Raw genomic sequence first — 26,819 nt, 5'->3', positions numbered from 1 at the left:
TTAATGTACATAAATTTGCTCTTAAAAATGGCCACACAGAAATCGGTTATTTGGATTCTATTTCAGTAACTCACATCACACCTTTTGCACCTCTTTACTTCAGCCAGGAGACTGGAGTAAATAAAGTCATTAATTACTGTAGCCTCAGCTTTTCAACCTAAATGCTGTATGTGGCATGTAAGCACTTTGCTGTAAGTCCAGATAGACTACATGTGTGCTTTGGAAAATTATGTAAAGAGACTTCATGTCCTACCAAACACAAGACCAGGCTTCATTAATTCCCTTTTACAAGGCTTCCAGCAGTACTAGTCTGTTTGTGATCCATGCAGCACACAGTGGGCAGGCTTACGTGCTGAACTGAGCAACTGCTAGAATTTTACACCTGTCCTGCTTTCTTACCAGTAGCTACATCAGAAGTGGCAGATTAATTTTAAGATAGCCTTGCCTGAGTTTAAAGAAACACAAAAAGAGACTCTTGTAATGGAGCTCTCTTCCTGCAAGCTGCTCAGCTGGCATTTATAAATTTTACCACCTTAGTTATCAGAGCCTATCTCAAAGAAAAAGAAGACTGAACCTGTATTTTTTTTTTTGTGGGTTATTAGTTCACAAGCATCTACTCTCTTCAGTCACATACTTCAAAGGATGAAGGGGGAAAAAAAAGTACCACATCAAAACAACAGTAACAACCATCTCCAAAAGATATAAAAAGATTATAGAATAGTGACTAACAGCATAATACAGCACACATGCAGATTTATTTTTGGCTACTTTTTAATTTCAAATTAGGTCTGCATATGACATTGTATATTCTACACTGACTTCCAGAAATTTCAATGAAAGGCTCACCTGACCACTGAACATGTCATGTGACACAGTTGTTTACCCAACACAGCAGCTCTGATTTTCAGAATGTCTCAAATTTTCTACAGGGTCACCCACATGTTAAGTGTGCATTAGTCAAAGTAACGTGATGTGATGGTCACCGACACACATGACATCTCAATCACTGAAATGATTTTTTCACTTTTCTCATGTATCTCACTCAACAGATCATGAATTTTATGTGCTGTTTATAATTCCAAACTGAAATAGAAATCATCTAGGAAAATGATTTTATGATCAGTCAGACATGCAAAAAAATTCTGTTTAACACTAATCAACAGATTAATTCCTGAATGCACATTTCCCAGAGTCATAAAGTGTACTTTAAAAGCCCATGTACTCACACTTACAGTTTAAAATAGATAGAATAGGCAGGTACGTATCCAAGTTGAAAAATGTTAGAGAAGCATCACACCTAAGTGGATTGCTTATACAGTATTAAAAATGAAGACTCAAAATAAAACTCCACCAGTACAAAAGCCATGAAACGAAAACAGGTCAGGAAGATAAGGAAAAGAAAATATTTCCCTTTACTCCTTGGAACACTAAGTGGGGTGGAGGAAAGACCACCACACCTAGCGCTCCTTCCTCGCTCAAAGCTACATGCATAGTGAGGGAAGGGAAGATTGGTCTATTAATATGACTCAGCTTTCTTCCTGTCCTTTCCACTTGGCAAATACCAATACAGTACATAAGACAGGAGTTAGGATGAAGCTCTGACTATCAAATCCTGCATTTCTTTTGGTTCTGCAAGTCAGCAATTGTCACAAAACAATCAACACTAAACTCGCATGACTAGACGGAGTACTTGGGGTTCTCCACCACCACCCCTTTTAACATTACTGTACCATCTGAACTTACGTAAGTAATTACAAAACACCACCCTTTTCTCACTACTCTACTTGAAATTGCTCCTGCTTCTGCAAGTTTAACACTAAATCTTTCTTGATTTTGCCTGTGAGAACACTAATAGCTTTGTCTTTAACATGCAACAATAATGAATACAGATGCATGTAAACTTCAGTAGTATACTATCCCTTCAAAAAAACACAAGCCCAAGAGGAGAATTTAACAAAGTTTATTTTTCTTTTTTTTAAACAGAGGTAACCACAGCTCTCCTACTAAATCACAGGTCTAGAACCAGTCCTTAAAGTACCATTGGTTGGTGGGCCAACTTTCTGCTTTTGTAGACTATATTGGCCTACTTTACATATTAGGGCAGCATCATACTGTATACTCTATGAATGCCAGCACTTGCAGAGTTCATAAATTCACTGATTTGTAGTTCTAGTGGTTCTCAAGACAGCAGAGAAAAAATATGATAACTCATATATCAAAGGCAAGTAATAAAACAATCTAAGTAGGAGTTAACTTGTGTTCATCTCACCATCTGCTCGATCCATTAAGCATCAGTAATATGGTGATCAGTACCATCAGTTTCAAAAGCATATTTTGACACCCAGTAAGTGTTTTCACTTTTTTCTTCAAGTGGTGCAAACCACATTTAGGGAGTGCAGTTTAAGTGCTTCCATTTTATCTTCCATGTTGTAAAAGCTCAATCTCTGCTCTAACTCTTCTCCAATTCACAGAAAACTCTTTAATCAGCAATTTCCCCATCCATTCTGTACATGGAGGCAATCTGGTACTTTAAACTTTTACAAACCAATTGCTTTTTATGTAGCAAGAAAAGTAGAAAAATCTTCCATAGAGCGCCACTAAAGAACTTTAGCATGTATGGCAATCTCAGACTTGTAAACATTATTGTTCAAAATATATGGTGAAGTCAAGATTACAGAAACATTTTTCACTTGGCTGGGTATGACATCTTGAAGCCTTTCAGGTGGTCAAGATAAAAAAATATTCATATGCAGTCACTAACCACCAGAGGGAAATACAAAAGAGCTCTGATGAAATCTTCCTCAGTCATCTGCAAGAGGACATCAGAGCTGATTTTACAATGTTCAGATGTCTGAAATTTTAGACAATATTGTTCCCACTTCACAGAATCAACCAGGTTGGAAGAGACCTCCAAGATCATCAAGTCCAACCGATCACTCAACCCTGACTAATCAACTAGACTATGGCACTAAATGCCTTATCCAGTATTTTCTTAAATACCTCCAGGGGTGTTGACCCCACCACCTCCCTGGGAAGCCCATTCCAATGGCCAATCTCTCTTTCTGAGAAGAACTTCTTTCTAAGATCAAGCCTAAACTTCATCCCACACAGTTTGAGACTGTGTCCTCTTATTCTGTTGATGGTTGCCTGAGAGAAGAGACCAACCCCCACCTGTCTATAACCACCCTTGGGGTAGTTGTAGATGGCAATAAGGTCTTGATGCAGCAGGACTTTTCTGTCTATTTATTTATTTAAGGCAAAAGTCCTAAGTAAATGCTATAGAACAGAATTTGGACAGAACTCAATACAGAAGAATAGGCTGGTTTACGAATACAGAAACTGAGGAAAAATCAGAATGTTAACCCCACTCTTGGTAAGAACCAACACTACTTCCAATTTAAATCCCACAATCCAAGTCACTACAACCAAAGTCACTCTTAAAACAAAAATAAACATATAAATCCACCTCAAATCTGACAGTCTTACATAGGCCAATTCTACCTAATTAACAAATGCTCCAACTATAATACTCCCAATTCCCAGGGATGATCCTCCTTAAGTGTGCTTATCCATGAGAACTCTCATTAACAATATTAACAATTCCATAATGGAAATCAAAACCTGCAATCATTTCTCAGCAAAGCATGAAAATGCAGTTTAGCAGAATTTGCCCTCAGAGTGACGTTTTAAACAAAGATAAATCCCTGGCTTGGAACATGATGTTTGAAATCTGATTACAAACCTCATTAATCTAAATTCTAATAAGCTGGGCAAATCAAAAAGCTTCTTCAGCTACTTTTTTTTTTCTCTTAAAAAAAAAAAGGAAAAAAGAAAAAAAGGTAGTGTTTTGAGAACTGCATGAACAGAGGTTTTGATCAAATACGACCTTCAATGAACAACCAATTGAACTCCAAGTTTTGAAAGCAAGTGGATTAGAACTGCTAAACACAGAGGCACGTGGTCCCTCAATGGTGCTAGTCTGCCAACATGCCACCACAGACTGGAACTTTGCCTTGAATTCTAAACAAACAGTAAGTCACTGCAGCGTAAACAATCATTAATAACTACGTAATCTTTTGAATTTAAAATAAAATTGGGGGAAATGCTCAGCTCATACTGCAGTTCGCTACCTGAATCTAGACAGGCTGCACAGATTTCCCATAAAGTTATTAATATTTATGAAATCAGTTTTTTATGTGGGCATGGGTCCAAAGAACCCTAACTCCCAGAATTTTACAGGTTTTCTGGCCGAATTTCTGGCCAATTTACATTTGTTGTTGTTAAAGAAAGAATCACATCTTCCTTGTTGATTAGTGGTTTGGTTGGCTGGTTTGGTTTTGGGTTTAAGTAAAATATTACTGAATACACTACTGTCATACTTGGACTTCTAGCATTAAGCACTTTGTAACAGACAGTTTGAAGTTTGCTACTAAAATCTCCACACTTGCACAACCAGAATAGGAAAAAAATCCATTTTACAAAGCCAGTATTTTCTGCTTCAATTAACTTCTGATTTCTGCCTAGGTCATCTTATTTAAATAGGATCTGCTCTAACACATACTTTGCCTTTTGGTGCAAGTTCATGACAGTGTAGTTCTTCAACACTGTCCAGGTTGAACACAGATGATTTTCCTGGCAGATTTCTTCATATCTTCTGATACGGTCTATTTTTGCCTTTCCTGAAATACATCCCCTTTCTCAGATTATTACCTGCCATGACATGACAAGCATTTTCCTGAGATTAATAAATACAAAGGCTACAGGATAGCTGACAGGATTAAAAAAAAAAAAACAAACTCCAGGAAAGAGCATCTGGCACAGAAGACGCAGTACTTGACTGCTTCTCTGCAGTCCCCAGAGACCTCAGAAAGGAACACATCCATACTCTTTTGGCCTCCTTTTCCCCTTGAGTAGCTTTTAGAGGCACAGTCAAATTAGGACAGTTGGCAAGTGCAATCCCGTGTGTTATGGATGGGGTTTTTTTTGTGGCTTTTTTTTCCCCTCTACTTTATGCTTCCTATCAGACACAGTAAGAGAAAGCAAGGTGACTTAGGGGGGAAAAAAAAGGCAATTTATTAATAGTTATGGCACTCACTCACACAAGATAAAACAGACTACAGCAGACTACACCCATCTGTAGTATGCAGCATAAATTGTGATTCTCTTTCTAATTGTGACCAGTGTCATAGCTGAGATTCTTTCCACTTTTAGAGCAATTACTAACAAAACAAAAAACACCAAACAAACAAACAAAAAATTAACCAAAACAACAAGAACAAAAATTCTCTAGCCAATTTATCTGTATTTCTGATTACAAGTCCTTAACTTTTTTTTTTTCCTTCATAATTTCTGGCTACCACTGTAGTCTGAGGTTGGAAATACCTTGAAGCAGCAGCCAAGTACAGCCACAACACTAAATGCCACAAAGAGTTTATAAAGTGAAGGTTTTGAAACATGTAACCTGTCAAACTCCCCCCCCAAAAAAATATTCTTTCTTTCCCTGTGGCTGCTGGGCTACTGTAGCTCAGACCTCTACCAATCACCAATGCATAAGAGAAAGCTTAGCCTTCATCTTGCAGTTCTAAAATATCAACCAACAATAATGTCAACCAAATTTAATATTATTTGATCATTCAAGTAATAGCCAATTGGTAAAACCAAAACAAAGGTAGCACAGTATCACACCAGTCTTTATTCTACACAATCCAATAATTATCCTTATGCACTGAAAATTTCAAGTATGTCCTGCCACAGAGACAAGGAACTGTTCAGCACTTAAAATGTCAGTTCAAAATACCAAAATCTCCATCCTGTGAACTCCTTGAAACAATCTCCTTCTAAAGAAGGAATGGAATGAGTTTCCTTTTGCAGAAGTGAAATGTCAGCTCATCCACTTTATAAACAGGGCAGAATGCCAAGAAAGGCACTGCACTCTGTCTCTTGAAATACTAAAGACCTGCAGCAGGCAGCATAAAGTGTATACAATCTCTCTTTTAGGAGAAGTAATATTTTTGATAAATAAAATTGAGCTGGAGAAGTGTGAGCCTACCTTACTTTTATCACTTAAGCACTTGGAGCAGGAAGCATTATGTGTTCACACCTTTATGAATCAAAGTGCAACAGCCACCTAGAGAAATATGAGTTGCTCTTCAGTTCCATAGGAATGTAATGCTTACCACTGACAATGCAAGCTCCTCATCAGAATTCTTGCATCTGGAGATTTACGCAGACTAAATTGTACTGTTTCAGAATATAAATAATCCAGAAGGTGAGCAGAGAGTTATAGCAACTATTGCTAGAATCACACACGAACAAGGTATTCACTGCTCTTCCCTCTCCTCTAGAAGCATTAATTAGGCACAGCTAGAAATACTGTAACCTAGCAACAAATCATCAATATTACATTTTGCATAACTCATGAAGAATTCAAATTACTTGTTTGCAAACAAGTCTGAGGAATATATGAATGTGCATAACTACTAATTCAATCTAGTTTGAAATAGTTTCATTGATTTTTTTTGGACTATTCCAGGATTCTTCTGTTTTGCCTGAATAAAGATGAACCTTAAATTAACAGATTCTGATTTATTTTGTTAAACAATTTAGTGACTTTACCTTTTACATGTACTCTGATTAACTGCACTTTAAAACCTCCCACAAACGAAACCACACCCCAAAAGAAAAGCCCACAACCTTAAAAAATACTTCAAATTATACTTGCAGGCAATGGAGTTAAGACTTTCACATGCACCGCAAAAATCCTTAGATAACCACCTAACATTTGTCATCAATATAAATATTCCTTCTAACAGTTACAGCTTTTCACATATTTCAGTTTTCTTTATTCAGCAAGTTTTTATACAGTGGTCTTAATCCACTTTTATATATATATATATATATATACACACACACACATATATATAATCTATAAAAGAAAGGCAATACAAAACCTAAATTTTACAATTTCTGCTGCAGAGAACATTCAGAATAATTTCTCTCTGGAGAAGCAAAGGGGAAAAAGCCCTGAAAATAAGCTGAAAGTAACACATTGGAATTACAAATCCTTTCTCAGCATTTATGAAGACAGATTGACAGAAAATTGAATTAAATTTTATTTATAGCTCCTTGAAATAGAAAGCTGTATACTTTTCAAGTTGTGTCCTGTGTATTACCAGCTGAGAAATCATGCTTAGACAGGTTAAGGGGAAAGCAACTTCTGTTGCTGTTTCAAGGACAAATGGCTCATTTTCTAACAAATCAAGGCCTAGAAAGTTTCCAGTAATATTCATTATAAGTACCAGGTGGTCAAACTGCAGTGATTTTGCACAAGTTCTTTAACTACTAAATGCCATTTCACTGTGCAGTCATAAGACCTTCAAACACATCAAGTCCATCACGGCTTGCTCTCTTTCCATGGACTACTTATTGCAAGCTCTGGGAGATGGAAGAACATCACTACAGAGCAGGTGTTATCTCTGGAGTAGACAGAACCTTTAACAGCATATAGGAACCATCATCATGAGAACAGGTTTGAGATTTTAACTGAACAAACCCAAATTGAACCAAGTAAAACCTCAGTCATAATAAAATGATGACTTATATATCAAATTTAACTTCACTGACCTGTCTAGATGTAGTGAAATATATACCCAAATCCAATTTTGTACCAATATCTTAAGTAAATCTGGTATGAGTCCAAGTTTTCAAAACCTCCCAAGTTCTATAAAATAACATCCTTTATTTGAAATGAAACCACATCTGCATATGACACTAACGGAGCAACAGAAAACATGGAGAAACAGTCACATACTGCCAGTGTTCACTTAAACCTGGCAGACTCACTTTTGATAATGAATAGAAATCACCAATGCATTCATAGTAAAATACTGTCTTGGGGCAAAAATGCGGCATGCAGAAAGCCCCAACACGTGGTGAAACTGGACTTTGACATAAAGCTTAAAACACAGAACAGCTTATACATCATTTCTGGCCTGTGAACACATGGCAGTAGTGTGAATTGTGTTCAAGAGCAGGGAGAGAAAGGGTCACTATTGATCTTTGCTACAAGCAGTTTATAAACAAGGTAGATACAAACAGATTTGAAAAAAATCTAGAATGGTTAATAGTTCAGAGCATCTGTCACTTAAATAAGCATCTAGAGATGTCTGTGCTATCTGTAGAGATAGTACAGGCACCTAGAAGCAATGATGTGGATAGTTAAAGCTCCACACCAGACCACATTTTAAAACATTGAGAAAACAGCTTTTGCACATCTTAGTAAATGTGTAAAGTAGAAGAAAATACAGGGCAAAAGGAAGAATTGTAAATAATTTGACCCAGTAGTATTTGGACTTCCAACTCCTGCCACGCTGCTTTCTGCATATTTGTGCAAACCCAAGTCAAATGAGTGGAAAACACAGTGTTTCGACAGTTTATAAAAGAAAAAAGTTTTGAAAACATGTTCTTAAAATTATCTACATAAAAAGTTATGCCCAGAAATTATGATTCAGTAGTAGATAATCCAGGCTAAAACTAATAAATCTGCTAAGGTACACAAAGACTGTGAATTTGCTTTCAGGAAGTCAGGGAGGGGGAGAGGTGGGGAGGGTGAAGTTTTGCAATTAGAAGATCCCCGATGGCGTTGCCTTAGAACTCAAATGATTACTTCCAGTTCAGAAAATCTTTTGGGACAATGGCAGACAGCTCCCATTGTCAGCTTCATTTACGGTTATTTTAATAGCTGCAGCTTATTTCTGTCAGCTAGGCTGTTTGTATGTCAAGCTTTTGGACAGGCAATATAATTGCTATACAGAGGAACAGTACCATGTTGCTAAAGCTCGATATGGAGACACAAAAACCCCCTGGTGAGTACATATTAGGGAAATGAAATGTTAACTTCTATGCCAATAGGAAAAATTATTGTAATACAACCACATATGATCTACATTCTTTGAAGAGCACATAAAGAAAGCTTTGCTGTTCAGCAGTCATTCATCATTTGCCTTCATTCAATCATACTGAAAAAAACATGACTGCACTACTACATCAGTATTACATCATGTTTATAAAATATTAGTGAAAACAGACTAAATTGCCAGCAGGTTCTAGGCCAAGTATATGGGTGCTCAGTATCCACAAAAGCAGCTCCTCTTAGGTGAGCAAGGTTTGCAGGATCTTCATGTGACGACACAACTGGTTTCTATGTCCCCAGAAGTGTAATTGCACAGTAACACAAAACTATGTATAGGCAAAAATATTTTGGGATAACATTGTTACAGTAACAATTGCCTTCAATTCCTGACCTTTTACTACAGTTTCATGAAAACAGAAATGTAGGTAATTCAGAAACAAGTGAATGGTTCTACAAGTCTGCTGCTTGTTTAATTCTGAACATCAATGACACAGAAATTTATTTATACATTTTAAAAATTTCATTGTGTACTTGCACAAGCGTAAGACATGCAAAGGATTAATGTTTGTGCTAACTTCATTAATGCTTCTAATAATTTGTTATATACACATACACACAAAGAAACATTTATATGTTCTTTAGTAGTCTGGCTTTACCCCACAAAATCCCTCCCTGTCAGTCTTCCTAGTACTAGGGAATTGTTGACAAAGTCAGTGGTTATATTACCACTCTTATAATTTAACTGAGAAAAGGGAAGCTTCTGAAGGGGAAATTCCTCTGCAAATGGCCCCAGGAATTTCAAAACTAACTGGAGTTGACAGATTAACCTAGACTCCCCTTAGGCAGAAGAAGTGGCTACAAGGAAAATAATGAGACGCATGGGAAGTCAATTACACACAGGAGCAACACATTTAATTGTACAGAAACTGCTTAGTTGATCCAGAAGGATGTAGATGTTTAGACCTCTGCAAACTATTAGAATAGCTGGACAGTTCTGCAACAAGTACACTCTCAAAATTTAATGACTGTCTCAAAAAATTTTTCTACGTATCCCAAGAATCTTTTTCCTGCATACAAAGCATTTCTTCTATATTCCCTTTTTGGCTACAATTAGAACAACTGCAGCTTACTTCCTATTACTTCTACAGAAGTCTGAAGGTCCAGCAAGTTCAACAGAGCTTCTTACTCTAGTGAGAAGCAGTGAGAGCAACACTGGCTCATTACTAAACCACGTGCAAAAAAATTCTCATTTAGTACATGCATATCATTTATTCTGATTTGTGTTTTGGACCACTACAATTGTGCTTCAAGCTTTCAGTCTCCAGACTGTTTTCAGTTGCAGAAACTGCTGACTAACAATGATAGTTCCCAGACCAGCTCAGCCTTGAGCAAGAAAAGATACTGACACCTATCAAAAAGTAAGAAGCATGTCAAGGAATACTAGGAATCAGGCTATTATTGCTGCTCATGTTACTGCACCATGTAGCTATATATACCACAGCACTTAATTACTGTCACCAGAAATGCTGCTCCTGGGCAGATTTAGGTGTACCTGTGGGTATGCAAGCGCTACGAGAACAAAGCAAGTCAGTGAAGTCATGAGATTGAAGTATCTGGGATTCGGTGGCATCAAAAGATATTTCCAGCCTTATCTGGCAAAGTCTGATTTATTAACCTACAAAGTATCTGTTCATATAATCAAACTATTTTTACTGATGTATCCAGAGGGGATTCCACACTCATTGGTACTTGTTACATTATTTGCCTTTGCGTATAAAACAAAATAATCAAAATGACATATAAAGAAACATGCCTGAACTTGTTTGTTTCTGATTAAAAACTTCAGGACATGAGAGTCATGAGGGCAAGGAAATTTGGAATTAAAAACCCTTGTTCATTCTCTCTGGTTAACATAACTATATGAAAGAAATAAAAAATACTCCATTTGTAAGCAAATTTTTACATGCACACTTAAGAATCAACACTTAACATCTAAAAAGGAGACCTGCAACTAGAAAACTAGAAATGACTTATTGGATGTCAAGCATATATATTTGTAAGTGCTCCAGATGCTTGTTAGGACATGGATTCAGTCATTTTCACATAATGGATAACTGCCTGCACAGTTTTAATCAACATTTTCCAGATGAAAAAAATTGACTAGAAGTAGCAGAAATTAATGTAAGTTAACAGATTTAAGAAAGGAAAATCTATACATTTAATTTGCTCTTTATTTACTGCTTAATAGTGGATGCTGAGTATTTGGATAAACAGACCAAAGAGCTTCTTTGTTAGAATTTCCATTGGAAACCTCTTAGTTATTCCCCATAGAAATATTTTTTTTTTTTTTGCTAAAAATAACTGTACCTTTAGTAACAGTATCAAAGAGAATGAGTGATGTGAAAAATTTTTGCTGCCAAACAAAGAGTTTAATTGTCAAGGAGCCATGCTAAAACTAGGTCAACTCTGTCTACATTAGTACTCTTGGTGTAAATGAAAGAACACTATGATATTGTAGGTAACTAGTAGACCACTTAAGCACAAAATGGATTTTGTTCCTGAACCACTAAAGACTTTTTTACTTAAGAACTTCACAGAATCTGCAGTGACTAGAGGTGTAATTGTAGCAGGTGACCTTCTCAAATCTGTGCATGACTATTCTCAACAAGACTATTCTCAAATGCTGACCACTCTTGTGTTTAAGTAGTCTGAACAACTCTATTTTGAAAGGATTTTTTGATCATCCCTGAAATTACAGACATACTACACCATGCATTTCTTATTCCATTTCCTCCTATTATCACGCACTGGATGAATATTCACTCCAAATTTAATCCACCATCTGCAGTAATCTTGTTTTCCCTGTAATCATCACTCCCTCACCTTCTTATTAAACAAAGCACCTCAAAACTTGAGTCAATGACAACCTGACAACTCATCTTTCACTAGCAATTTTGAACCTTCTCCCACTCTCCTCCCCTACCTTATCTGTATCTGGGAAGATTCAAGACAGTCCAGCTTTTCCACTTCTTCACAATTTGCCATCTCTTTAACATGGTCTGGACAAACCCAGGCAACCCAAAACATTACTGTACTAGATAGTAGCACAGGTATGGAAACACAAATATACATATAACCAGGCATTATTTTTTTCTGTTTCAGAATAATCTGCTAAAATTGGTACTGTAATACTCAAACTACTTTCAAAGTGAACTATGATACCAGACTTCTTATGCAAAGGCATAGTCATCTTTCCTTTCCTCCCTGAAGTAATTAACATTCCTTGCACAGGCAGCTGGACATTTGTTAATCATTAACTGTTTGTGTAATAAAGACAGGGAGATAAACCGCTGGCCATTCCTCACAATGGCACACCAAAAAAAAAAAAAATAATCTATAAGAGCAAGTATTTAGTGAATAGTGTAAAATAATTTACAGTAAGAAAATCCCTGTTGTATTATCATAGCACATTAATATTTTGCTGAAAACATCTGGTTTTGTGAGCAAGACTCTCCACATTCAAACCGAAGTAGTTATCTCAGGAATTCCATCAATAAAACCCAACATTTTTAACTAAAGCAGAAAGTAAGAGGTGTTTTTTAAAAAGATGAACTATGTTGTTAATCTCTTGGGTAGTAAAATAATATGTACTACTAGAATTGCAACACCAAATATAATAGAGGCATAACCAATGCACACATTCCAATCTTATCTAGAATCACTTTGATTCACTCTACCTTGCTTTCATTACAGGAAGGGCACAGCAAGGGCATTCCTCTCGGATCAAACAGAAAATTCCACAGACAGAAGTTTCCACATGTCTGATTCGTTGCAGATTAAACCCTTATCATTAGACAGCGATCTCTAATTTTCATAGAGACAGGATATACCTTGTCATGGTAAATCTACAGGCAAAGATTCAGGGGTGGGGAGAGGCGGGGGGGGAAAAATCTGTAGATAGAATAGAGATGTATTCCCCATGAAAGAGCTATGCATGTCACCCTCACAGCTTTGGAGAAAGAAGGGACAAGGTACCAGCATTAAAGATCACCCACAATTCCATTCATACACTTCTGTGTACTGAAAATCTTTCAAGCTGAATCACCGAACTTCCACTCCATGCATAAATACAGCCAGGAACTACAGGTAACACATATGAGAAGTCTGTATTCATTTTCAGTAAACTATGTTACCAAAAACCTTCATTTCTTTACCCACATAAGTGGAACAGTTCTGTAATGCTCAGGTACATTTACCAGTAACGCTAAAATTCGAAGGCTATTCTGTAACTATACTTCTAACATTTTGAATTTTTTAATATAATAATCTTTTAATCCTTATGTGCTGTACAGAACATGAATAAGCACACTTTGATCAGTGACTTCAAAACCAAAACTCAGGAATTTGCTTTTTTTCTAAGCAGTTTCACACTTCTTGCAGCAGCAAAATAAAAACGGCCTTTTGTGTAAGTACCCAAACTAACGAATTTAAGAAATATACAGATTTTGGAAGCAATCCATGTCAGCAAGGATTATACTAAGAAGTAGATTAGGTAATAAAGCAATGGGACTAATGAATTTGCTGTGTGTAACCTTCCCTGTCATATAGGCAGATATTCAAGCCTGCAGAGATGCAGAACTCAGTACTTGAAAGAACTATTAATGATTACCACTACTGGTAGGTAAAGGCAATTTATACCCACTAGCTCAGCAGTTTGCTCTTTAGCCCAAATGCCTAACAAAATCATACAACTCTTCATAAGAATTATCATTGTATTGATTTATCTCTGTTCACAAATAATTTAAAATTAAATAGAAGCAGCTACTAGAAGCACAGATGGAATACAAAGTTTGGGGAAACCTAATTTCTGAATAAAGAAATTACCTATTGCAGTCCTGTTGATGGATTCTTTGGGCGTTTTCCCCAAAAATGCCTCTTTGATGACACTGAAATGCTAGATATTTTCTTTTGCTGAGCCACACAGAGACTTATGAATTGAAAATTCATTTTGGTCACATTCAGATGACTAGTGTAATCAAGTCACAGATGCAGTATAAATGATAAGAAGATTACAAAATGGACCTGCAAACCTTAGCTTCAGCAAAGCCTAAAATATTTTTAAATCCAAGTTCTAAAGCTGCAACTAACTGCATATTCTAAGTTGGGGAAGTTTGCCAAATACTTACGTAGCTTTGTCCTTTGTTAAATATGTCCAAATGCTGTACGATTAAAGTTTAAAATCTTCAAAGAAAAGAATAAACTTTACGCAATTATTTCAAGCTCCCCTCTTTTGACCCTAATATGTACTTCAAAAGCTAAGCAGATGCTTAGTAGGAAATAAATCCCCAACTCAACAGATGTACCAAGAGTGATACAGCAAGATGCACCTTCCATAGCTTTTGGTAACCCTTCCCTTTTATTATTCCTCTGCTCACAAGTACTTTTCAAGTCAAAAAGAGGCCTAAGCAAATTAATAGGCCCTTAATATGTACTGTATTGTCTGAATTGATCGCTGTTTATAAGGTAATCTTTGAGACTGCATGTGGCTCTCTCTCCTACAGAGAGACAGCCCTCGGGCGGCTCTGTTTTCATCAGGCCAAGTTATAACCAAATCAACACCTTTCACAATGAAACAATCCTTTACTTTCAAGCATCCCTGCAGAAGAGGAGGGGAGCCTCAGCTTTTGTACAGGATCTCTCTTTGGCAGCTAAGGTGATGTTTTACTCAGCAGGATACCTAAGAAAACTCTCAAACTACTTTGGAAGATCTCCCTGCCAACAGCAAAACACAAGATGAATGGTTTGTCTAAAACTAATTTAGCTTCTTCCAAAGACATGTTCTAAGAGCTACATTAACAACCTAATAGCACTTAGCAGTTACCATCACAAATGCAAATTATGTAGTTTTCTTCTAGCCTAAGAAAGGTAATAAGCTATCTTCAGGCTGCTCAGGACCTTGGCCCAAACTCAGGCCTCCTTAACCTCAGCCAAACTGAAACTCGGAATTATCTCTATATGCCAGACTTAGCTCTAGCGCATTTGATACACCTAAAAAGAAACACTAATGCAGCAGCATCATCCCACAGGTTAACCCAGTGGCACCATCAGTTCCAGACATTAGCCTGAATATAGCATTCTGAGTACAGAAGTGCAAAGCTGCAAACTGTAGTGAAGACCAGATGGTCCCTGATGGGTTAATCAAGTAACCTCTTAATCTGAGTACTTGTATGCATATGACTAAATTCAGGTGTCAGGCAGCCAGGCTATCAGAATTAGCAATAAGGCAAAATATCATGCACCCAAAGTCAGTCATCTCCTAGGAAAAAGTTTTCTTGATTTTCTTTTGGATAACAGCAAATTTAGGACCTGTCCTCAGTCTTATTGACAGTGGGTCTCTAGGTCTTTTTCTTTTATCTGAAACAAATTGTGCCAAACTGGGTCTGTACTTCTTAATTGATGATTTTTTTTTTATTATTTCTTTCAGTACTAGAGAGGATCTGAAGATACAACAGTTATTCTTTGTAAGCTGCAGTTAACAGCTTTTTGTACTGCCTCATGAAAGAGTATGTGCCAAATGCCTCATTTTTAAAACCATAACAAATTGGTGGAAAATGTAATTTTAGTTGCATGAAATTTTAAGCAAATGTTTTTTATAGTGAAATTATTACTCAATTTAGGCACAGTTAATTTTTGTTAGCTATTTTTCACTTCCTCAACAGCCCAAGTTTGCCTTACTGCTACCAAAGAAAAATGCCACACAACTAGAATGAAATCATACAGATCTTCCTCTGTGTCAGCTTCTCTCTTGTTTTCAACATCATACTGAACACAGTCAAGCCCACTGGGTATCATTAACTAGAAAGCAGAAAATAAGAGAATACTCCATTTAAAAAAACAGTCTACACAAGTTTTTAAAATATCTGTAATCAACAACCATAAATACACCTCCCCAATTTAGGTGTCCCGCACAGATACAATTGTCTTTCCTTTCTTGCAGACTAAGCTTGGAACCTTGGAGGGAGGGGTGTGTGTGTTTTTGTTGTTGTTGTTTTGGTTGTTTATGGTTATTTTGGGTTTTTCCACAGATCAAAATAACGTTAGGAATTCTTACTCTAGCACATTTATACCTCAGCCACCTTAGAAAGATAGCTGCTATCGCTACATGGGCTCACCACTAACTTCAATACAACATAATGTGGCAGTACTGAATTCAGTGTAGGTGAAAACAACTTGTCTGAAAAGCTAATTAGATACCTAGGACATTACTCTGTGCTCTGAGCTTCACTCATGTCTGTACCAAACCAGCTGGGGTAAAAACTTCTGGTGCAAAAAACTGCAGAGCCTCCCCTAATCCAGCTTTCTTAAGTATTGGGAAGAACTACTGTGCTTTGGCAAAAAGAAACTGCCATGAGAAGACCAGCACAGGAGAGGGTCATCTTCCCATTTAACTCTTCATCTTTAACTGACCAAAATGCATAATGAACTTTAATGCCAAAACCTATGTGCCAATGAGACGGTATCAGTAGACAGAAGCAAAGTAGGAAATGTTTTTGTCACAACCCCTGTAAACAAACTAAGTCTCAGAGCATCTCCTCCTCACAGCCTATTATATCAAATCCACAAGGAATATTCTTTCCTATCAACATCACCTAATCAATTAGTTTTGAATTTAAACAGCTTTCTTACAAAAATACTTGCTCAATTTTTTTCCTGTTAACAGTTTTCAGCAACCTATAATCTGACAGATCAGCAAAGACTCAGAATAAATACAGCACACAACACATGGTTTGACAGCAGCATGTTTGAAATACATATTGTAGAAAAATACAAATTATTAGGAACCTGTTTGTTTCCTGCCTAAAGGTACAAGAGTTGTTAGGACAGATGCAGGACACTTAGCTTCTGCTCCAGACAACACTGCTGGCTTAACAGCAATCCAACAGCTACTTAAGTGTTCTGTTCCACTGGTGATCATAGTATTTAATCTTTGTCTTAATATTAAAACTCAAGAGCTGTGAGTGTTGGGATGTTTTAGAAAGCTCAAAAGCCAAAGATCACTAAAGAAATAGAATCTGAAGCTATCTCTTATATATAAACGTTCATCATATTCTGCATCCTAGTCAGTGCAGTAGCCAGAAAGAAATGTTACCATAAATAAACGTTAACATGTTTATTATGTATTAGCAGTGCTCTCTAACTTTCGTATTTGGTACTCTGCTTTACATAGTTAAAATCATATTCATTCTCCTTAATGAATTACTGTCTTCCCAGTTGGAAATAGTTCTAGTTATATTCAAAATATTGTCTCATAACAATTCAGCTTCAATTATGGTATTTTATGCAGACAGAGATAGTGCAATAAAATTAATTTTCTTTCACATGCCCCTGTTAACATTGCTGGGTTTTTTTCACTTGCTCCTCTACCATTCTTTTATAAAATACATCCCATGGGTGCAGGGTGACACTTGAAAACTCTGTGGTTCCAAAGGAAGACTACACTAAGGGTTACAAACCACATCTGATTAAGAACTCCCCAAACAGAAAATAAACAGAAACTGGCAAACTATTAGCAGGAAGCATCATGTGTATTGTCTACTCTTATTCTTTCTTACACTAGCAAAGACAGCATATCAGGCTAGACAGAACTTTGCTCTAATAAAGCATAATTACAGTCACATCTTTAAGTCAGCAAATTAGCTTTATCACCTTAAAATTTTGTTCTTATTGTTAGAAAATAATTACTGTTGTTCTGTAGCGCTCATTACCTAAGAACTTAAACTCTGAAAGAACAGGAAGATTCTTGGTAGCAAATAACTATATTACCAAATTAAACACAAGTAATACAAGTTATATTATGCATGAAGTTCAGACTGCCACATCATTCTTAACACCATTCTGGAACTAAGTTATGCACTGGAAAATACCTTCAGTTGCAGAAATTTAGAAATGCCTGCCAGTAGCGTTGGAAGCTGACTAGCTGAGAAGTTTGTGGTAGCAATGTTTGCAAAATTCACTGTGGTTTATTAAAAGTTGAAAAATCCCAACCTGTCATTAGGGGAAACCTTACTGCACAGGGCCCACAAGTAACACCCTGCATCTGGGTGTACAAGGTTTGCAAATCTAACCACTATACTACAGAACCAAACACCACAGAATTAACGATTCTTGAAACTTTTTCAGAAACTTTGTTTCTGAACATCAGCTTGCAGCATGGGCTCCTATCTTCTATAATCATTGTAATGAGACTTTTTTTAGGCTAAATAACCCAGAGCATCTACGCTCCCAAATTCTGCTGTCTCCCTCAGCTACCTAAAACCAAAAGACAACAATCCTGAAATGAGATAAAAGCAGCTCTTAGTAATTAGTCAGAAGCACTGGCACCTCAGAAAAGGAGCAGTCTGCTTGGCAAAACTTCTTTGGAGAACGCCAGAGACTGAACAGAACTAGTAATGGTTCTCATTTTCACATTTTTACACTGAAAATCAGTAATTGTGTGCTTGTGCTCCCATGACAGTTGCACATCCAGCCCAGTGGGCAACACTGAATGGCCTTGTTCAACTACAGAACTGGAAGAAGTACTGAGAGTTCTTCCTAATACCATTTTTGCATAGCAGAGCGTCCATCCTTCCTTTCACCTTTGAGGAGTGCAGATACTCAATGGAAATGCTTTACCCTTCTATTTGACAGCCAAAAAAGTAAACATGAAGGCATTCTCCATTTTCTTGCTTGCCTGCTGGAATGAGAATTGAGACAAGGAAGGAAAAGGTTTCAGTATTGCCTTAGTCCCACACAGATTCTACTTTAGGTGTTCCTCCAACAATTGCTTTTACTATGCTTAGAGCTCTTCTAAACAGCAGTGGCAGCATGGTACTGACATGATTCATCCTGTTTTTATTGCTCAGTGCTAACAGGACTCGGATCGTGCATGTGGGTTTTTTGTGCCACGCTGGGATCTGTACCAACACAATGCATTCTATCATTAATATATCCTGATCTGCTCAAATCTTTATCAAAGTTTTGGAGAAAATATTTCACAACTCCTTCACTAGGCATTTTACATAGCCAGCTGATGATCTGAATTTGGAGACTTTGGTCTAGCTCACACAAAAAGTTACCATAAATTCCAAATTCTGAATACCTAAACACCTGAAGGATAAATAAATTACTTTGTTCTATAAATTCACTGCACAGAAATCTTGTTTTAACATTCCCCCCTCATAATAATACACCCAGAGTCTTCATTTCTTGCGTAATTTTTATCTCTGTACAGTAATAGTCACAAGGCATTGTTAATACTTCTGAATCATGATATACTGAGAGATGATCTCTGATTTTTCCCTTACCCCACTTGGCTTCCAGTTAACAATTTATGAGTTGGAGATAGCACGAGGCCAAAACTTGAAATAATCTCATTAGTACCATTTGTTTTCTTAGTCATACTTTCAATCTGTATAACTTCCTGGGGAAATGAGCTTCATGACTTTATTATACTCCATGTTAAAATACTTCCTTTTAGGTTAGTTTCTGTTAGCCGAGTATAACATACTTCTTGCACTGCAAAAGACAGACTGATATGAGAAAATTGCTACTGCAATTTTATAGACTTTGGTCATCCTGTTCTCCTCCTTTTCTTAACATAGTTGCCTTTTCAACCTAAAGAATATCACATGAAAGCTAAAACAATACTGACTACCAAATTTTGCCCCCCTAATGTATTTTTGAAAAGCATCACAGCAATTAGCCATCAAAGTAATCAAAGCAATTCCTGAGTTGGGGAGTATGGGTGCATCTGGGCTACCTCTTAAAAACTTGCTTTTAATGATTTGGGTAAGACTACAGAAAACAGAACCTATGAAAACCAGCTGACCTAAACCAAGGTTAAGTCTTAGAAAAAAGTTAGTGGCAAAGGTATATTATTTTTTGAAAATTACAGAGTTACAGGTACAACTATCAAACCTTAATACAATTTCCAGCCTTTTGAAATGTAAAATTCAAAACCCCATTAACACAGAAAAGATAACCTGAAGGCCAGCACAAATTCCATTCACAGAGCTAGCTATTTGATGCTTCTACCATCATCAATCATCTACTCTTTCTGCAAATGTGATTGTTGTCCTAAGAAGAAAGGTATAAAAATATTTGCCTTAGACACCAAATGGTTAAGCATTGACTCAAATTAACTTCCTAAATTCAGTTTACCCATCTTTGAACTGAAAGTGTAGTATGATGCTTTCAAAGACAGCAGGAAGCAACATGTAGCTCAAAGGTAAAGTCAGATAAGCCCTTTAGCAAGCTGAAAAAGTTACCAAGTTGCTTGCCAAATCTCCTCTTTCACAGTCTTTAATGTGCTTGCTTGGCTAATTATCAGTCTGCTCCCATATCAAGGCCAGTCCATTTTGAAAAACATGACAAATATTCAGATACTGCAGCATAAAGAGTGCCTTCTGTAACAATTCTTGCAGCTTTCCGCCCCCTTTTAAGCCTAGAATACGACCCCGGGGCGCGCGGGGGGCGCGTGGGGGGGGTGGGGGGGGGGGGGGGGGGGGGGGGGGGGGGGGGGGGGGGGGGGGAGGGGGGGGGGGGGGGGGGGTTGGTGGATTTTATTGTTCTGCCTGTGTGTGTGTGTTCATTTTATACCTTGGGGGGGGGGGGGTGGGGGGGGGGGGGGGGGGGGGGGGGGGGTGGGGTGACTGTGTGCGTTTTTGGGGGGGGGGGGGGGGGGGGGGGGGGGTGTGTTGTTTCTCTCCCCTCTTTCCGTGTGTTTTGGGGGGCCGGCCCGGGGCGGGGGGGCGCGGGGGGCGGGGGGGCCGCGGCCTCCTGGACCGGGGCGCGGGGGGGGGGCGGGGTGTGGCCGTGTGGTGGGTTGGTTCCCCATAGCCAGGATTTGGTCCCCCAGTATGGCGGGAGGGTTGGGTTTTCGACTTAGGAGATGTTAATATTTACCTGCCTAACTCCCTATTTTATGTCCCCCCCAACCAACTCCCCGGCCCGCCCACCAAATGAGAGGTTATCCCCCTCTCCCTTGCCCTGTTTCATGTCCCTAGAGAGGGGGGATACTAGCAAAAACACCTTGAAGAGACCACCAAGATTTAGAATTTATATATGATATCAATGGCCCCCCTCCTTCCCTTTGCCTTCAAAGAAATACAGAGCCCACGGTTTCCCCCCCCCCTGGACCAAGAAATTAATTAATAACAGAAAATGCTAAAAAGCCTTGGGCCTTTGTTGCCCCCATAGTTCCCCAGGTCCCGACTTTTGCAAATCCAGGACAAGATAGAAAACGAGCCCTTAAATGCGTCAAACCCACAAATCAATATGTTTTTTTCCCCCCCAGGAAAATACGCAAACCAAAAAGCCCACCCCCCTTGGGTGCCCCCGCATTAAGAAAGTGGACTGCCTAGAGGACAGCCACAAAATGGCCAAGACATTTTTCTTTCCCCCCCCTTTCCCGACAGTATGTAAGCATCACAATGATATTTTGTGGTATGTACCCTGTCCACCCAGAGACCCACCAAATAAAATAAATAGGTATGCATGTACATATTGCTGTCAAAATAAATACATTTCTTCACTCATTTTTACTACTGTTATCTGTAATTTGCACAATAAACTGGCAAACTTAAGACTAGATTCTAAGATTCATAGATTCACAGAATACCAGGTTGGAAGGGACCTCAACGATCATCTAGTCCATCCTTTCAGGGTAAGAATATAGTTTAAATGAGATGGCCCAGAACCCTGTCAACCTGGGCCTTGAAACTGTCTAATGTAGGGGAATCCACCACCTCCCTTGGAAGTTTATTCCAATTTTTTCTGGCATTCAGTCCCAATCTCCCCAGTAGCAACTTGCACCCATTACTCCTTGTCTTTACCATGTGATTCTTTGCAAAAAGGGAGTCTACCTTTATAATGCATAGCAAACTTGAATGTACTTATGCCAAAAGAAAGATGCAATGATACACAAATGAATATTCTGCATGTACACATACAAAAAATAAAAATACTAATTCTGGGAAAGTATTCTATTTTCCATTTTTAGAAAATCTGTTCCATAATTTCACTATGCCTTTTGTTAAAAGCAAAGCAAAGAGAAACAATGTTACGTTTCAAGCTCTACAGTTGGGTTTTTCACCCACAAACTTAATAATGGGCTTTCTATAGAAGAAAAAATATTGCCAGTAACAGCTTGTTCATCCAAACCTTGAAGTGGTGTTTTAAGTCTCTATTACCCATATTCACAATTGTAGAAAGCATACAGAACACACAGAGTAGCCATTGAATAAAGCAGATACAATTGCTATTTTTTATTTTCAGTTGCAAATTTTTTTCTCCAAGAGATCAGTCACAAGTCATAATTTACTTACATGCAACCCATAACCTAATTTTGCTCATTAATTTATAGTAAGGACCTTAGTAGCACAGTATCAGTGCTCTATCTTTATCAGAGACATAAAGGAATGGGAAGCTGCACAGATACCCAACCAAAATGCAGGTCAGCACTAGCATTTTACTGAAACCGTAATTTATGCTTCCTCTGAATACATGACACTAGAATAACTCTCTGTTGCTCATCAATTTATGCATTATTAATGAAATAAGTCAACAGATGGGTGTGCTTCATTTATGTGGATTATTAAAACCTGTATCTCTTTTCGCTGACAGAAGCCCTTACACAAAAAAGCACTGCTTACTAGCTTACAGATGAGCACCTGTACCAACTCTCAAAAATGACTACCAAAACCAGCTGTATGGCAGCATCACACCTATGCATACCTCTAGTAAAAAAAAAAAAAACAAAAGAGATGTCACACAAAGATTTAAAAGTATGAAAATCTCTGCAGAAAGCAGTTTGTTGCCTTAGCTTCACAGTCCTACTCTCCACAAGGCAAAAGTATTCCCATGACGCACACTTTCTTTTTATATCAATAATAGTCTTATTTTTGCCAGGTAGCATGGATTTTTCTAGATCTAAGGATAGCCTTAGGTAGACTGGATAGAAATGAAGACAATACAGAAAACTAGTTATCAAACGTATGCATATGACCTCACTAAAGTGACAGGCAGAACTACAGACATAACTGGTGACACCTTTTTGTCCTGACATGAGTATCTACACCAGCTATGACAATGCTGCTTCTCTTTATCTCTTTGCTGGCACATGACTGTATTTAAATATAAAAATCACAGAAAGCAACCTTACCTTTTTCTTCATCTATTCGAAAAACTCCTATACCAGATCCATCTCTGATAGAGTATCTAATCTCCCCATCTCGCCCTGCGTCTTCATCATAAGCAGATACTGTCATTACCGAGGAGCCAACAGGTGCATCTTCTTTTATAAAGCCTTTATCTGCAAATACAGAGAACCGTGGAGGGTGCAAGTTTTCATTTACATCAACTATCTCGACCTCAACGTAACACGTAGAGGATAATGAAATGGGCTTTCCTTTGTCCTTGGCACGCACTGTCAAGTTATAAAGTTGTTTCTTTTCATAATCCAGACTTTGTACAATCCGTATTGCTCCACTTAGTTTGTCAACATCAAAGGTGCCATCTCCATTGTCCAAAAGACTGTATCGTACTTGACTTGACTGGCCTAAATCAGGGTCATAGGCTTCTAGCCATGTAATAATAGTTCCCTCAGGAAGATCTTCTCGAATTTTCACATGGTAATTTGAAGGAATAAATTTAGGAGGATTGTCGTTGACATCTTCTACAGACACTTTCAGAATGACTGTTGAAAATAACTGAGGTTCTTCAGTAGGCTGGTCCCTAGCCCCTATTTTCAAGAAATAGACATGCTGTTCTTCACGATCCAGAATCCCTACAACTTTCACAACTCCTGTCATAGCATCAATAGTAAACTTGTCTGTATCTGTAAGAATAGAATATTTCACCTCACCATTAGCTGCCAAATCTTTATCAGTAGCTTCAATTTGAATTATTTCACTGTTTGGCTCTTTGTTTTCACTCACTTCAACAAAATAGCTGTCTTGCAGGAACTTTGGTGAATTGTCATTAGCATCCAAAATCGTTACATCTAAAAGGCGCCAGGCAGACTTCTGTGGTATTCCAAGATCATAGACAGTAACATTTAGAGTGTATTTATCTTTTGCTTCTCGGTCAAGGGGAGATAAAATTTTCAGCATTCCTCTTTCCATATCAACAATGAAACTACTATCTTCATTACCTCCAGAAATAACATACACTAGCTTTCCATTGAAGCCAGTATCAAGATCAGTAGCATTCATAAGTATTATGCTGGAGCCCACAGGCTGATCTTCTCTTATCTCAATGCTACTGGGGAGAGTACTTCTAAATTGAGGTGCATGCATATTCACAGAGTGAGTGTCAAAGAAAACATCCTCAACTTCTCCGTGACTGTGCAGTTTATTTGCTTGTAAAAGTTTCTCTGCAAGCATTTTGGCAACACCAGTTTCTTCACATTGCAAGCTGACTGTTTTGCGGCTGGTAGCTACAGTTATGTTGATATATAACGGTTTCGCAAAGTTTTCTCCATCTGTAGCTGTAATTTTCAAACTGTGAAAAGACATTTTAGCACCTAGACTATCTATTAGTGACTGTTTGAGTGAAAGTACTCCAGAATTTGGATTTAGACTAAATAAATCCAGTTCATTTCCAGATTCAATTTGGTATCTCACCAACTGGAGCTCATCAGCATCAATAGCAGATACAGTTGTTATTTGTTCTCCAACACCGAGATCCCTAGGGATTGTTCCCTCACAATTTATTTTCTCAAAAAGAGGTATATTGTCATTCACATTATTTAAAATAATAGTTACAGGAACTTCAACTTCTCGACGATATGGTATACCCCAGTCAGAAGCTCGAATCCTTAAATTGTAAACCCTTGGCATCAATTCATAATCCAAGTCTTCTGAGGTACTAATAATCCCACTGAAATGGTTAATCACAAATGGCAAAGGATTTAAATTTGCAATGCTATAGGTCACGTAACCATTCTCCCCTTCATCAAGGTCTTTTGCACTTACTCTCAAGACACTTGTACCTACTGGCACATTCTCATTGAAAGTAGCTTTATAGGATGTCTGAGTAAATTCAGGAGGATTACTGTTCATGCCTAGTACCTTAATTAATACTTTTGCAGAAGCTCTTCTGTCACTTGTCACAACTTCAAGTTCAAAATGGGATGCATATTGTGCTTTTATGGGTTCCAAAGTGGTAATAAGACCAGTGTCAGGATTTAAACTGAATTTTGCTTTGCCTGGTGTATTTTTAAATACATATTTTACATGTGGGTAACTAGGCAGAGCTTTCACCATTATCACAGGCGTGTTTGGGGGAGCAAATTCACTTATTTCAGCTCTATATATCTCATTTTCAAATCTGACAGGACCAGACTTAAACTGTGGTGATGTCACATGAACGACTTTTACAGAAGAAAATTGTGGGGGATTTCCTTTATCTTTAGCCTGAAGGGTAAGATTATATCCAAAAGGGTGGTTCTCCCAGTCAATGTGACCATTGGCTTTTATTCTGTATTCTTTACCTCCTGGAACAGATCTCACTGTTTTGAACTGTTGAAGTGGATCACCTGCAACAATATTTAATGATGCTATTTCCCCATTTGAACCCTGATCATTGTCTTCTACAGTTACAATTGCGTAAGTGGGATCTTTGTCTGATTCTGATGGAGTCAGTGTAACAACTGTAATAACAGGGGTGTTTTCATTTGCTTGCTCTATGTGAACGGTTAGTTTTGCCATACTGCTTATGCCACTGCTACCATACAGCTTCAGCCCTCGGTCCACTGCAAGAATTTCCATCTCATAAAGCTTAGTGTCGGAGTAGTCAAGTCTACCAGTTAGAACTACAACTCCACTAGTTGGGTGTATAGCAAACATATCCGTTCTTTCTTTAAAGCTATAGTAGAACTCTCCATTCGTTCCTATATCTGCATCTGTTGCACTGACTCTTGCGATGCTGGTCCTTATTGCTGTGTTTTCAGGCAAAGAAACACTGTAAGATGTTGGAGAAAACAAAGGCCGCAAGTCATTTGTATCCAGCACTTGTATCCTGACCTTCGTGCGTGTTTCAGCATTTGTATTTTTTTCAACTGCTTTAACTGTCAGCATATAGTGGTCTTTTACCTCTCTGTTAAGGATAGCTGTGTTTCCTCCCTTGGTCCGTATTCTCAAAAAGCAAAAGTTTCCAAGAATGTACTCTTCAGCTTTGAACAAGTTCTCATTGTCACCAGAAATAATTTTGTATCTTAGGTCCCATAATGGATTTGTAATGTAAATGCCCATTTTCACTGGATGTCCAACATAAGTCTTGGCTGCAGAATTCTCATACACAGTAGCATTATACTGTACTTGTGTAAACTGCATTGGTGGAGCATGATGTGGCCTTTGATTTCCTTCACAGTTTCCAAAATGCTGCACCAGCAGCATCAGCAGCAACAGCATAGTCAAGTATCTTCCCATGGCAGCAATTACAAAGAAACCCTGAAACAAGAGAGAGATGTGTTATGACTATTCAAATATTACTCAAATAACCTTGATGAAAGAAACCAAGAAGTTACACATCTAGGACTATCTCCATCTGGGTTTGTAGCAACAGTCTTTACTCCTGAGTCTCACAGGATAACAGATCAAAGCTTCAGAATGCTTACTCAACAAGCCCAAACCTTCAACAAAATTTTGGGAGAAACATTTCTTTCCAGCATGTAGAAAGCAATTTAGCTTTGACTCTATTATTGTGATAAAGGAGCACACATTCTTTTATGTTTCCTGGTTTATCCTAAATATTTTTCCCTTATCTCTCCTTCAGCATGTTCTTCCCTGACCAGTTTATCATATAAGTCATACCAATTCCTAATCACACTAATTACTAACTGTACCCTTCCTTCATTCTTCCTGCTCTT

At 37.8% G+C, this 26,819-nt stretch overlaps 1 protein-coding gene across 2 annotated transcripts in view; it reads right to left on the bottom strand.

Moving 5' to 3' along the window:
* The window catches only part of FAT1 (FAT atypical cadherin 1), an 88,378-nt gene extending 61,984 nt beyond the window's left edge, over positions 1 to 26,394 (bottom strand). Inside the window, exon 1 of one of the 2 annotated variants that reach the window (XM_054382835.1) lies at positions 23,112 to 26,394. In XM_054382835.1, coding sequence (XP_054238810.1) covers positions 23,112 to 26,379 — 3,268 coding nt within the window. In that variant the 5' untranslated portion in view covers positions 26,380 to 26,394. The remainder of the gene's footprint in view (positions 1 to 23,111) is intronic. The other variant, XM_054382834.1, reaches the window with a different exon arrangement.
* Positions 26,395 to 26,819: the final 425 nt, after the last annotated feature.

Source organism: Indicator indicator, chromosome 8 (genome assembly GCF_027791375.1).
Source record: "Indicator indicator isolate 239-I01 chromosome 8, UM_Iind_1.1, whole genome shotgun sequence".
In the NCBI taxonomy this organism is placed as follows: Eukaryota; Metazoa; Chordata; class Aves; order Piciformes; family Indicatoridae; genus Indicator; species Indicator indicator.
This window is presented reverse-complemented; position numbering and strand designations above follow the sequence as displayed.